The sequence below is a fragment of the Pteropus vampyrus genome, unplaced genomic scaffold (genome assembly GCF_000151845.1).
Source record: "Pteropus vampyrus isolate Shadow unplaced genomic scaffold, Pvam_2.0 Scaffold283, whole genome shotgun sequence".
Taxonomy (NCBI): Eukaryota; Metazoa; Chordata; class Mammalia; order Chiroptera; family Pteropodidae; genus Pteropus; species Pteropus vampyrus.
In genome coordinates, this window is record NW_011889064.1 from 110,278 (window position 1) to 125,786 (window position 15,509).

At 36.7% G+C, this 15,509-nt stretch overlaps 1 protein-coding gene across 2 annotated transcripts in view; it reads left to right on the top strand.

Annotated features, from left to right (window-relative positions):
- Positions 1-15,509, top strand: part of ART4 (ADP-ribosyltransferase 4 (Dombrock blood group)) — a 20,775-nt gene that overhangs the window by 1,827 nt on the left and 3,439 nt on the right. Inside the window, exons 2-4 of one of the 2 annotated variants that reach the window (XM_011375972.2) lie at positions 18-126; positions 3,372-4,077; positions 12,124-14,240. In XM_011375972.2, the coding sequence (XP_011374274.1) occupies positions 18-126; positions 3,372-4,077; positions 12,124-12,215 (907 nt within the window). In that variant the 3' untranslated portion in view covers positions 12,216-14,240. Of the gene's footprint in view, positions 1-17; positions 127-3,371; positions 4,078-12,123; positions 14,241-15,509 lie in introns of those variants that run through there. The other variant, XM_023520872.1, reaches the window with a different exon arrangement.

The window sequence follows — 15,509 nt, forward strand, 5'->3', positions numbered from 1 at the left end:
TGTCCATTGACCAACAGATGCAGGAAGGTCCTTCTCCCAACCACTGCAGCTCCTGTGATGGGACTCTGGCTCCTTCAAGCTCAGCTTCCTCTCCTGCTGCTGTTCTCTGGCCTGCAGAGACCCACGGTGAGTTCCAAGTTAGGGCACCACTGAGGAGGTGATCTCTTTATCATCAATGCTCCGACAGAGCATTCTCCTGGTGACAATCTTTCAGTGACCTTTAGGTACTTGGGGTCTAATTTCATTCAGACATTTCAACAAGTAATACCAGCAAAGGATGTGGGAAAGTATTATTTAAAATTGTGGATTCTTTACAGTTTATAAATTTGGCATTATGGAAGCTGGATGTATAGTGTCATGTTCTTGATTCTCCATAAAATTTAAGTGAAACACTACTGTTGTAGGACAAATAATGCAAAATAAACCAAGTCTGTTTGGCTTTAAACTGTATCATATGGATCAATTCAAAAGAAGCATTGTAATTTAAAGTTCTATGTAATGAAAAATAATCTAATGTTAAAAGATGATAGACTACTTAAATGAGATCTAGTAATACATTAAAGTTTTACAGTTTATCATGATGAGACTTTACAGAACACGATATTGTTTGTTTTGTTTTGGCTTAAATAGATTCTCTAGATTTATTTGTAAGCCTGCTGCAAAAAGTTATCGGTTAAAATTATTTAAGCAGTCCTAAAAACTTGTTCTAGTTTACACACAACTAGATGATTTTAACATAAATAACAGTAAAAATACCAAATGGTTTGTTTTGGGAGTTCCGGGCACAACATCCTTGACTTCGATTAGATGGAATCTTACCTCTTCATATATTCCTTAATGAGTACTCTTTATTAGAAAAGCATCATTTCTTTGCCAAGCAGGAAACACCTTGAGATGTAGATCACTGAAATATGGCTTTACATGATGAACTGATGGTACTTAATGAACTTGTATTCAAATCTTTAACTTCAGTGTAGTATGCACTAGATATAAATAAGTAATATTCAACTGGCTACCCATTAGAAAATGTGTTTTTCCCACTTCTGGTTTCCAAGAGGGAGGACTCTCTGAGGCGCACCCCCAACCTCTGTTCAATGCTTGACTCTGCTACCCTGGCAGTGGGCAAATTTATTTGATTGGTAACATTGGGAAGAATAACTGGGTTTGCTGAGTTTGATGGTTTTTCTTCTTTGTGAGAGCTAGCCTGATGGCAAAGGACAGGAGTTCTATGTTCCTCCGTGACAAGAATCTGACCTGGGCAGGCCACAATCCACTATTGCCTGCGGCATGGTGGGCAAGTCTGCCTTATTCTGAGGTTTATTCTAAACAAGCCTACTTGCCATCAAACCTTCATGACATTATTCAGTAATAATATCGTATTTTAGCCTTCATATTTGCTCTTTTTTCCTCAATCTTTCTAACAACCTGGGCAAAGGAGAGGGCTGTTATGTACTTGGGATCTCCTTGGAGAAGCCAACATAACTCTTCACTTGAGTCTTTTCTTAAATAAAGTTCGAAAGCTTAACATGGCTTTTAGGTATTTATAAAAGAGATATTCCTTAAAATACCCATTAGAGAATGTGAAGGGGGTCAATAGAGGAAACTAAGTATAATTAAACTTTAAAGTTATTAATTGTTTTCTTCAACATGCTCAATATGCACAAAATAAAAAACAGTGTGATTTTGGTGACAACGAAGATGGTTAATAGATAAGAGTGAATGACTCTTATCTATGAGATAAGAGTGAATGGCACTATATTAGTGAATGGCACTAATATATGGAGCATTCTAGACTGGCAGAGTAAACCTTTATTGGAAAAGATAACACATAAAATATAGCATTTTTAACTTATTCCTCAAATTTGTGTTTTAGTCATGGTCATTTCATGAGAGGAATGCTAAAAGTAAAACAGGAGGCTATATGAAATCTGCTACCATATTTACCATCTGATTTTAAAATTAAAATCATGATTTTTCTTTTCTTATAGGCAGCAGTTAAAGTCAACTTTAATTTGGCACCAGATTCCTTTGATGATCAGTACCAAGGCTGCAGCCAACAGGTTATGGAGGAGCTAAGACAAGGGGATTATTTCACAAAAGAACTAGAAGCCCGTAGGAATTATTCCAGGGTCTGGCATAATTGCCACTTAACCTGGTTGAACCGAGATAAAGCTCTCCCTGAGAACATGACTATCACACATGCTGTAGCCATCTTGGTTTATACATTGAACAAAAATATTCGTTCTGACTTCACTAAAGCCATGGTCAGTGCTGCCAGGTCTCCATGGCAATATAAACATTCATTTCATTTCAAATACCTACATTACTACTTGACCTCAGCAATCCAGCTGCTAAGGAAAAAGAGTGTCATGAAGAAGGGCCCTCTGTGTTATGAGGTGCATTACGAGGCTGATTTCTACCTGGAAGCCTACACAGGAGCCACCATTCGATTTGGCCATTTCCTGTCTTCCTCCCTCCTAAGAAAAGAGGCACAGAACTTTGGGAACCAAACTCTATTTACCATATTTACCTGCCTGGGTGCATCTGTAGAAGACTTCTCTCTCAAGAAGGAGGTCCTGGTCCCTCCCTACGAGGTGTTTAAAGTTGTAAATATGAGCTACCACCCAAGAGGAAATTGGTTGCAATTGCGGTCAACTGGAAATCTGAGCACGTACAACTGTCAGCTACTAAAAGGTATTATTATCAATCTAAATGAAATTCACATTTATCAGAATCTCAGACTACCACTCTTTTATAAAAGTTATTTTTTCTGAGTGGGCTTGAGGGGAAAAGGCCAAAAACATGGAAACTGGCCTTCGGTAATGGTCAACTGACATATTAGAGAAAATCTGCCTTATTTTGTTGTTTCCTCTCTCTTCATTCTCCTTAACTCCCTTAAGGAAAATGTATTTCTGCAATGGCACTAATATATGGAGCATTCTAGACTGGCAGAGTAAACCTTTATTGGAAAAGATAACACATAAAATATAGCATTTTTAACTTATTCCTCAAATTTGTGTTTTAGTCATGGTCATTTCATGAGAGGAATGCTAAAAGTAAAACAGGAGGCATGATTTAGTCATTCACTCTTATCTATTAACCATCTTCTTTGTCACCAAAATCACACTGTTTGTCCTCCCTGGGGTGATGAGTGGTCTTTGAGCTTTCAGTGATATTTATTAAACCAAATTAAATCTCTATCACAGGTCACTGATGCAGGAAGGACTGGAGCACTGTAACAATTATGAGTGAAACTTACTTCGGCAAATACTGGTTTTTGAGGAGAGTTGGCCTTATTGAGTATATGAAATCTGCTACCATATTTACCATCTGATTTTAAAATTAAAATCAAGATTTTTCTTTTCTTATAGGCAGCAGTTAAAGTCAACTTTAACTTGGCACCAGATTCCTTTGATGATCAGTACCAAGGCTGCAGCCAACAGGTCATGGAAGAGCTAAGACAAGGGGATTATTTCACAAAAGAACTAGAAGCCCGTAGGAATTATTCCAGGGTCTGGCATAATTGCCACTTAACCTGGTTGAACCGAGATAAAGCTCTCCCTGAGAACATGACTATCACACATGCTGTAGCCATCTTGGTTTATACATTGAACAAAAATATTCGTTCTGACTTCACTAAAGCCATGGTCAGTGCTGCCAGGTCTCCATGGCAATATAAACATTCATTTCATTTCAAATACCTACATTACTACTTGACCTCAGCAATCCAGCTGCTAAGGAAAAAGAGTGTCATGAAGAAGGGCCCTCTGTGTTATGAGGTGCATTACGAGGCTGATTTCTACCTGGAAGCCTACACAGGAGCCACCATTCGATTTGGCCATTTCCTGTCTTCCTCCCTCCTAAGAAAAGAGGCACAGAACTTTGGGAACCAAACTCTATTTACCATATTTACCTGCCTGGGTGCACCTGTAGAAGACTTCTCTCTCAAGAAGGAGGTCCTGGTCCCTCCCTACGAGGTGTTTAAAGTTGTAAATATGAGCTACCACCCAAGAGGAAATTGGTTGCAATTGCGGTCAACTGGAAATCTGAGCACGTACAACTGTCAGCTACTAAAAGGTATTATTATCAATCTAAATGGAATTCACATTTATCAGAATCTCAGACTACCATTCTTTTATAAAAGTTATTTTTTCTGAGTGGGCTTGAGGGGAAAAGGCCAAAAACATGGAAACTGGCCTTCGGTAATGGTGGAACTGACATATTAGAGAAAATCTGCCTTATTTTGTTGTTTCCTCTCTCTTCACTCTCCTTAACTCCCTCAAGGAAAATGTATTTCTGCAATGGCACTAATATATGGAGCATTCTAGACTGGCAGAGTAAACCTTTATTGGAAAAGATAACACATAAAATATAGCATTTTTAACTTATTCCTCAAATTTGTGTTTTAGTCATGGTCATTTCATGAGAGGAATGCTAAAAGTAAAACAGGAGGCATGATTTAGTCATTCACTCTTATCTATTAACCATCTTCTTTGTTCTGGGAACTAGGATAGGAGGCCCCCAGCAACATAAAAGGAATAAAATAAAATGCCTATCCTAAGAGGATTTTTAGTCTAATGAGAAATGGAAATATGAACAAATGTCTACACACAAAAACGCAAAGTGACACGCAAATGTTTAAACAATGGTTGTGGCTGCTCAGAGCAGGAAGCTAGTCACCCTCTCTAGGGAAGACTTAACAATAAAGGACCATGTGGGACTTGTCATAGAATGGGGGTTTTCAGAGAAAGAAGAGAGGAAAAGTGATTTAAAGCAGGAAACAGCAAATGCTGAAAAAGAGAGATTTCTAACAGCCTAATGATTTCAGAGAATCTCCCAAATTCTGGATGGCTGGAATGTAAGATATGTAGGACGTAGGAGGGGCCGGGAGTAGAAAGTGAGTAGGGGAGTGTTTGGGGTGGGAGAGTTGTGATGGGGCCTGATTGTAGAAACTTGTGTATCACATGCTCAGGACCTATGAACTTCATGATGTATTTAAAGAGAAGTCATTAGAAGTTTTAAGGAGTGGAGCATTAATTAGACCAATATTTTAGCAAAAGCTCTGATGATGTTTTGGAAAATGAACTGAAGCAGGAGAAATTAGAGATCCCACAATACAAAAAAAAAAAGAGAGAGAGAGAGAAAAGAAAGAAAGAAAAGAAAACAACAAAAAAAAAATCCGTTAAGCTCTTTTTTAGAAAAAAATGTAGCTGATTCCATTTTATCCTTGTATGTTGCCAGCCACAGTCGTTTCACAGAGCAGTAGTTCTGGAGCAAATGCTACAGAACTTTGATTCAGAGAAAAGAATATCTTTATCCACATGTGCAGTCATTCACACTCAGTTAACTACAACTCTACTGCAAAGCCTACCTTTAAAATATCCCTGAATCTTCCTCTATACCTCATCATTGCTGCTGTTAGAAATTCGTGCTGTCAGCATTTCTCAGCAGGTCAGGGCTACACTATTGCAAAAGTCTTTAAACTGGCATCCACACTGAGGTGTAGGGCCTGCTCACTCTGGCCTGTTTTTAGACACAGACCAAGGGAGGGGTGATCTGTCAGTACTTTTATCTCCTCCTTCCTCTCCTGGGCAGTAGATTAGTCAGCAATGTGAGTGAGATACATATCTCACTCAAGGACCCAAGAGATTAGTGTTTATAGAGGCAAATGAACAACTAGAGTAGACTATGAAGAAAACAGTGAAATTTTAATAATAAATGAGACCATTCAAAGCCGGGTTCCAGGATTCTTTAGAACCACACCTGAGTAGGACACTGCTGCTTCATTTTCATCATGAATTCAAGACAGATAATTTTTCCACTAGGTTAACCAGCACAGTAAAATATATTAAGTAAAAGATCATAGAGCATTTATGTCAAGGAGTAGGAAACTGAGGGAGAGGAATATATAGTAGAAATAACTACCCATGTTCTGCTATTCTCAAAGATAAATATTTTAAGACTCTCCCCCACAAACGAATGATCTTCTCTTTCCTGTGATTAAACTGTTCAAACAGAACTTTAACTCATTTTTGAGTTAAGGCTTACCTGGGATAGCCATGCATATTCCTAGATTCTGGAAGCTTGGTTGGTCTTGGAAGGATGTTTGAGATCGTGCATCATACTTAAGGAAACCAATAATCTTGTGTTGCTCTATAAATTCTATATGAGCAGAAATTTAACTGCACAGTATTTAAGACCTTGGCAGGGAATCCAGGCAGTTTGACCCAGATCCACCCTGTCTGGATTCATATCCAGCTTATACTACTTTTCAGCTGCGTTCTCAGTCAAGTTGCTTAAACTCTCTAAGTTTCCTTATCTACATAACAAGTATCATAATAGAACCCTACAGGGTTCTTGCAAAGATAAAATACTAAATTATTTCTACACTCCCTAGCATACAATAAATGGTAAATAAGTGTTAATTCTTACTAACTTTAGTCCCCTGACATATCGAGGTGCTCAATCTAGATTTGTTGAATAAGTTAATGAATAAATGAAGCATTCTCTTTCATGCCTCTGAGTGAGTTAGGCCTTGGGACAGATGATCACATAACTCAATTGACTAAAAACAGTTTCAATATTTGCTAAAAAGGGAAATATTCTAAAAGTTTCAACCCCTAGTCAAGACTAAGGAACTATAGCCACAATGAATGACCTGGAATGTGGTCACTTGCAATGTGAGTTACCATATCAACATTTTTCTTAGAAATTCGCCAATTAGCACCTTGTGCAGCCTTGGGAAAAGAAACTGTAAATGATAGAATAAAAATATCACTGGTCTTAGAGAGTGATACTTTAATCAGAGACATTGTATGATAGGCCAAGAGCTGGAATTAAAGTGTCTTCCCAACCAGCATAGCTATAAAACTATCTGGGAGAGTGTAAGAGGGAGAAGAATAAGCTTGAGCCGCAAGGATGATATTTGCCCTTTGACTCTGGGCTCTGACTGAAAGTTGCAGAGGAGGTGCCTTCACCCTCTGGTTCTACCTTACATAAGCCTCATCTGTCACTGGCTGGTTGTTTGCACAGTCACTTTAAGTGAGGACAAAAGGACTGTATAGACTTGCAACAGACACAACAAATAACCTAGTTCTACTGACTTAAAAAAGTGTTTTTTGATTGGCTTCAGCTATTACCTGCAGTGTTTTTTCTCACTGAGTAAGCTATGTCTGAAACCTTCCTTAAGTCATTTATGTTAACTGATAAATAATACTCTATTTATCCCAACATCCAGGAACAGTATTAAATTGATCCATACATGAATAATGGGAAGGGGGAGGTGATGTGTTTTTTTTAATCTGAGAGTCTTTCACTAGGATGGACTAAGATCAATGTACTATAGGGGAATAAAAATAATGTTCTCTCTACCCTTATAGATTCCTGGTTGAGACCCCCACCTCTATACACTGTAATATTAAAAAAAAAAAAGATTAACATAAAAAATTAATTTTATACATACAAGAGTCCCATAAAATATGAGACTCAAAAGCAACCAAGCAATTGAGGCTTATATACCACCCTGGGCTAAGAAAAGGAGCAGAGGTCTGGGGCTTCAAAGGGGAGGAAGACAATTCACAGGAAGAGGAGAATTGCAAATGTTTGGTAAACAAATATTTGCTTTACCATGCAGCTAAGTCTCTTGGATGAAAAACTTATCTCTGGCAGTAGCTCTCTTCCTGGTACAGGGTCCATTTCTAAATTCATTTAGGCAGTTGAGAGAGAGGTCAAAAGTTTTTCCTGAATCTGCTCTTGATTGCCTTAGGCTCACAATAATTCTTATGCCAAAGTGGCAAATTTTGGGGTGACATATTATGTTCCCCTTCAGTACCCTCCTCAGACTTGAATTTCTAGATAACTGCTATCACTCACTTCACCTCTCTCAGTCACCTGGACTGTATGATTCACCTCGGAAATTCGAGAATTAGGGAATTCACAGATGGCATTCTGGAGACCAGATATCTAAATCCTGGGCATAATGTTAGTAGCTATGTGGCCTTGAGCAATGAAACTGGAATCTTCACAGGAGACTGCTTATCCTTTTACATTTTTTACTCAGAGAAGCCACAAGCTAGTCTATATCCCAAAAAGTCCCTATGAGTCAGTGACATGTTTCCACTCTTGTTCCCACTTAAGCTGGTAGATGTGATATTTGAAAGACAACATAAGGACCTTTAAAATTGGCCAGCCAGGACACTGTAATTCTCCCAACAAGTTCAAAGAATTCTCAGCAATCTATCACTTTTAGAGAGTCAAGAGGTCAAATTAGTAGCATAATACATTTAAAAGAGTGAATATATATATATATATATATATATATATATATATATGAAATATATATATATATATGAATATATATTTATATATATGTATAAAATTATATATATTTTATTGGAAGGACATTCTAACAGCTTTCTCTTCTAATTCTTCTCTCACCCGTCCCATGACCTATACTGGTTACCATAGAAACAGATGTTTTCATACCCATTGAATGACTCAAAGTATGTTATGTTAGTTATTTGCCCTTAAATGTTACTTCTTCAGCAAAATAATCTGTGCCAAAAAATCTGTAGACACACAAAAACATGCCCTGTTCTGTATCACTTGGATTCACAAAGAAGAGGGATTTATTTGTTAAAATGTCTCACATAATCAAAATTCTTAAGCATATTTCTAGAAAAAATATAGTCAATTGTTTGTAGTAAGCCTGGTTTTACATGTTAACCTTGTCAGTTACTAGCAGCAAGAACATGGGCAAATGGCTTAGTTTCTCTGTGCCTATTTCTTTATATATAAAATAGAAATAATTTATTTAAATAAAACCTACTTCATAAGATTAGCTACTATTACCATCATTATTTATTTTATTAACTTCTTGTTTGCTGTTTTCTTTTACTCTGGGCTTCAATTTCCTCAAATTAGTTTTCCCTGTTTGTGGCATCACATTCACATTTACGTAGTGTCTGTCTCAGAGAAATAGATGAAAGAATGAGCACATAATTGAGTGAATCTGGGAGGCCACAAAACATGATGGAAAGAGAATAGACTTCAGAGCCAGTAAGAGCTGGGCATATGTTAGTAGCTATGTGGCCTTGTGTAAATGACCCCTTCTGAGCCTGTTACTTCATTTATATTTGGGGGCAATACTTGCCTAGAGAGAATGTCAAATGGTATCCTCTCAAATACAGCTAAAAAACTCTGGGAAAGTACTTTGCACATGGAAGCAAGATAATAGTTTAGTGGCGCATAATTTGTGCATCAGTGATACTATCAGAAAGAATAGAAACAAAAGAAAAGCCATTAGAAATAACGCTTACCATTTTTTGAGTGCCAACTTTTGCTAGATAATATTCTAAAAGAGTAATGCTCATTACTCTCTGCATTTTGACAGAAAGAGTCTATATAGATAGCATTTGTCTCCAAACACAAGATTAACTAAATATACTGCATGTCTGTTTTACCTTTTTCTGCTTATTTTCAAGAGCTTGAATATTTCTTTCCAAATAGTCATGTAATTCGCGGATTCAGACTTCATGAAATAAAGGTATAATAATTATGTATTTCTCCCCAGATTATATGCCCAAATACAGAGATGACCAAAATTTGGTTATAATACACCAAATAAAATGATATTTCTGTGGCAATTTAGTTTACAAAAGACTTTCACACACATTATCTGTTTAATTCTTACAACCACCCTGTACGTTGGGTTATTGACCCCACTATACTCATGTGAATACTGAGGTTTAGAGAGATTAAATGATTTGTGTGAGATTACTGTTTATAAATGACAAAAGTAGATCCTTTCCCATGTTTCTGAGCAAAAAGTCCAGGACAGTTTTCTCTATAGATAGCTTTCAGGAGATTTATTTGTCCATTCGAAAATGTTACTGAGAACCTACCATTAGTTTCAATTTCTGTGACTGTGACTATTTATATTATAAGTCACTTTGCAAACACATAAATATATAAATGCATACACACAAATGAATATGTAACAAGACAATAGTTAACCTTTACACATGCAATGTAACTCTAGTGTTTTTTAATCTAACCCATTTTATTACATTACTAAAGAGTGGTGGCTGTGACCTACAAAACTGATGTCAAACTATTAATAGATCACAACCTCCAATTTGAAAAATACTGTACTAGGGTACAGAGGGAATAAAAAGCATGGAAGGGGTAGTCTTGATGCAGCATAAAAAATACGAAAGTAAAATTAATGTGAGGTCTTCTCAAATGCAAGATTTTGTAAATTATAATTAATTTAATTCATGGATTTTTTTATTTATCCTACTAAATATATTGTCTATGTAAAAAAATAATAATAATGTTAAGTAGGAATAATAATGACCATAGGAGAGGTAGAGAAAAAAGTAACAAGAAAATTTAAAAAGTTATTTAACCTGAGAAAATAAAATTAAAATAAGATATTTTAATATCCTAGTTATTATGAAAGAGGGCTTAAGTGGTAGTTTTGAAGAATGAGTATGATTACAACATAGTAATGTCTATATATTTGTCTCTTATTTGAACATCATCATAATAGCAGTGAAGAAAGTAAGGAGGAGTGGTAGTGATCAGAATATTTCTCAAAATCTTGAAATGCTTTCATTTTACATATGAGGAAACTGAGGCCCAATGAAAATAACGAACACAGTCAAGTCAAACAGCTAGGGGCAGAGCTTCAATACCAAAGCTAATTACTTTCAAAAAATCACAATCTTTGCTGTATGTTTCACTGTCAATCAGTATTTTCTGACAACTCTTCAGTAGAATCTTATCCCATTAAAAAGTGAAAAAGAATGGGGTTGGAGGTCCTTGTGATCTCTAGCCTCAGGGAAGAGAAAACAAAAGAAAAAGTTTGGGAATCATTCTAATGAATGACCCCTTAAAGTGATATTATTGGCTGCTAGGCCCCTGTAAGAAGGCAGATAATACAATTTTAACACAAATTTTGACAAAATCTTGGAAATATGTATGTAGAAGACAATTTTCTTTGTCTTCTCTTATAGGTGAAAATTGGGGGATTGCAAATTACTCTTAGTATATATAGAATTCCAAATAGAAATTCCAGGATACTCAAAGGATTTTATATCATCTGAAAGTAATAGGAAAATTTCTCCATCATTTGGTCATCCCATCAAACAATATGGTCAAATACTGCAGCAATCACAGAGTTGAATGTTTTCCTACCTTCTTTCTACCCTAATAATCAACCAGTGAAATCTGGTTGAAGAAGAGATTCCACTTTTTATTCAGAGTATTTTTTTAAAAGTTTCCATCTCATTCTATATCCACATCCCGTCGTATTCTCTGACAATAATTATTTTGTATTCAAGTTTTGCTGCTATCAGCCATACCTACTAACTGGCTGTTAACCTTTCCCTACTTCCTGTGAAGAGCATGTGTAGGCAGTACACATACACACACCACAGCAAGATTTGTGAATACTTTTTGCCTACCTTATAATAAAAAAAATTTAAAAAAAATAAAAATTCTATGAGGAGACAATATATGGGGAGACAATACATCGATTGAAAATATAGAGTTGGGCCAGACTGTCTGAGTTTGAATGCTGCCTACACTACATACTAGGTGTATGACATTTGGCAAATGTCTTCACATTTCTGTGTCACAGTTTCATCAACTAAAAAATGAGGATAATGAGAATATCTCAGAGGTTTGTCATGAGGATTAAGTGAGTTAATTTACAGCAAGTGCTTAAAACAGATCCTAGCACAGAATAATTACTTAATGTTAACTTTCATAATGGAGTTGAAGATGATGACAGTTAAGATGGGAGTGATGGTGATGGTGATGATGCTAATTATAGCGATAAAGGTTGACAATCAGGAGATCTCCACCACCAGCTCACTGAGTAATCTAAAGAAAATCTCTTAACCTCTTGATGGCTGTTTCATCATCTACAAAATAAGTAAATTGACTCATTAGTTTTAAAAAAAATCTAAGAGAATACTTTATTAAAAGGCACTAAGTTCGAATATTTTTATTAGGAATTTTCTAAGTTAAAAAAAAAGTTAATCAAAGGAGAAATGAGGTAGTTTTAAAAATGTCTGCTAGCTAAAACATTTCTAACTTTTTTGTTTGTTTTCACAGCTTTCAGCATCAAGTGCATCCCTGCTCCTGTCGTTATTGCTACTCTCTCTTTTTTGATCAGTGTCATCTTCTCTTCTAAAAGTGGAGTATAAAGGAAACTTATTGTTTTGCTTTTCCTGTACCCTTTTGATTTATTCCAATTAGGGTACCCTAAATATCCTTGAGGGATTGCTCTGCGCCCCCATCATCAATTGATGCAGATCTAGCTCAGCCTCCTGCCTATGAATGGGCATGTAACTCAGTATATTTCTTCTCCATGGACACAGAGATCTATGCTGGAATAGAAAATGGCCCAATCAGAGTCTGTGAGATAAATTCAGGGTGCTTTTTTGGCTTTAGATTTGGGAGTGGGGTGGGCTTTTTTTTTTTTTTTCCTAAGTGGAGATTAATGAAAACAGTGTTTGAGCCTAGAGCTGCTAGCAGCTATCTTGCCCCTGGGAGAGGGGACCTTAACTCCCTTAGAATGAAACCAACACAGTGAAGGAAGAGCTGAGAAGTGAAAGGAAACTGAGCCCTGATGAGAGCGTTTAAGCCACTAGATCCCACTGTGCCTACAACTGATACTATGGGCTTTTTAGTTACACGAATCAATAAATTATATTTGCGCTTAAATAATTTGAATTAAACTTTCTATCTCAAGCAAATTGGAATTATGATGAATATAAGAATGTTCCTTTATTTTTGATTTAGTAGTCTTAAATAGGAAGAAATCAGAGAAGCTTGAGTTAGAAGAAAGCAAAAGCCAAATTCTCCATCAAATGAAAAAGCTTTGAGCCCCAGAGACATAATTAAGAAATTAATTTTCTTCAGAAGTTTTTATCGGTATTCAAGACCAAATGAGTGTAGTCTCAGATGGAAGGAAACATGGAAACTTGAGAAATACAAGTGAAAGATGTTAGCGAAATCTCATTCACTGCCAGTAATGAGGTGTTGCACACATGTTTCTAACCTATTACAAAAGTTAGAATTTAAACTCATATGTTAATTTACAGAGAACTTTGTGGTAATTTTAAATATTTGTTGCAAATTTATATACATTAGCAAAGCTTGTAGATGCTTATGGAGGTGAAAGAAAGAAAGAAAGAAAGAAAGAAAGAAAGAAAGAAAGAAAGAAAGAAAGAAAGAAAGAAAGAAAGAAAGAAAGAAAGAAAGAAAGAAAAGAAAACATCTAATTACCAAGCAAATATCAAAGATCTATTGAGTCCACATTACATGCAAACAATTAAAAAGAAGTATAAATCATCAAACTTCACAACTGGGGATGTCCTCTAACTCTTCGGTAGTATTAAAACATAGGCGGGGCAATGGGGATTGCCCTACCGCTTCGCCAAAGAATATTGTTCTCAATGGAGCGAAGGTAATAGCTGACTTCGACAGCTTGAATTCTGGAAGTCCGCACTCCTTAGCCCCTCTGAGATTTGGATAAGAAACGACGAAAGTGAAAATCAACTCATCCAGCCCCAGCAGGACTTCCTGAAGGACCTGTGCAATGACAAAAGAGACTCAATGGGGACTTAACTGCGTAAAATCACCTGGTAGAGAGAGAGAATTCAGCCATCTAGTATTATCATTCTTTACATTGGGATTTTGAGAATAACAGGGCCAAGTGTATCTCTGTCATCTAGCTTTCATTGACCTCTATACTCAATAAAGCATGCATAGACCTTCCATAAAGATAATTGTTATGATTCATTGCACAGGGATTTTGACATACTAAATGAACTAGTTCTTGATTTGGTAAAATTCAACAGACATTTATTTATCTAGATGCTTTCAGAGATACCAAGATGTAGCACCCATTGGTGACTGATAAAAAGTGGAGGCGGGGGGGGGCAAGAGATATTACAAGTATTACAGGACTTTCTTCTTTTTATTATTTTGTAGCAAACGATCATGTGTTTTGTTTTGTTTTGCTTTATGACAGTTAACTTTTTTCTCCCCACTTATGCTCCATTCAGTTAGGCTATACTATGCGCATGGCCTCAGAGGAAGAATGAGACGAGGCATAAGATAAAAACAAGTGCACCAAAGGAAAGCAGGGGGGCGGAGGCAGGGTAGACAAGGGTAAAAGGGTCAAACATATGGTGATGGAAGGAGATTTGACTTTGGGTGGTGAACACACAATGCAATATACAGATAATGTATTATTGAATTGTACATTTGAAGCCTATAAAATCTTATTAACCAATGTCACCTCAATAAATTTAATTTTTGAAAAAGTGCACCTACCTCACTTTGTTTTTCAAAACCTGAATGAATTGAGAGTAAATGAGAGGAACCCAAAACCAAAGTATTTGAGAAAAACATTAAATAAGTAATAGGTTTGAGAAGAGTACAGCTTTCCCCTAATAGTTCCACAAGCTGGGAAGCAGCAGCAGACAAGAAGTCATCAGAGTGGGCAGATTAGTGATGCCCAGTGGTGGGAAAATGACTGAGAGAGGCATCGTAAGTGATGGCCAGCCTCACAAGAGCCACCGGCATCTGAAAACCACCACACTTTATTGAAGTAGGCACCACCCATCTCTAACACTAGCCGTTGTTCCTGTGAGCATCTGGTGAAGGCTTCCCTTGAACTGCTACCAGCCATTCTTCCAGTCATTTCATAGACTGCCCCAGGACTTTTCCTGGTCCTTGTCCCATTCATTTCCATGTGAATCCCCTAGCGTTGAAACATCCTGGGACACAATCCTAAAACCAAGAAGAGATGGTGAAACCCTGGACACATACAGGTTCAGAAAAAGTAACAAAGTGAGAGCTGTACCTCTTCTTCCCATTTATACATGTGTATTTTTGAGGGGAGGGTAGCAAATGGATCAACTCAAGAGCCTCCTCAAAATAAGATAGGTTTTAATGGATATCTATTTCAAATGAGCAAAGTTCCAGCTTTGGAGCTGAGACAAAATGCAGTTAATGTATTAAAAGTCATGCTTTTTCCACACCCTCTAAACTCTGGAAGTGGTCAAAATCCCCTTGACCCTCACCACAGGATGTTCCCAAGGTCTTACTGAAAGGGAGTAAGGAAGGGATTCCTCACTGACTATTACAACAGTAATTACAACGACAGCGTTGGCTTTGGAGCTGAGCTCTTGGCTCAAACTAACAGAAGGGCAACTGTAAAGTAGCCATGACTAAGGAGGTTATCTGGCAACTTTGGTGGAAGTGACAGGCGAGAAAGTACATAGAGTACCTTCTCTCTCTCTCTCTCTCCATCAAATGCTCACACTCAAGTCCTTTCCCTTTTAGTTCTTCATCTTCAGAGTATAGGGAAGTATGTTTTTGTTTTAAAGAAGAAAACGGGGGGAAACAATTTAGGCATTTTCAGGAGGAAAATTAAAATTAAAAAACTATAGTTATTCATTGTTTTTCTTATTCTCAACAAATTTAAT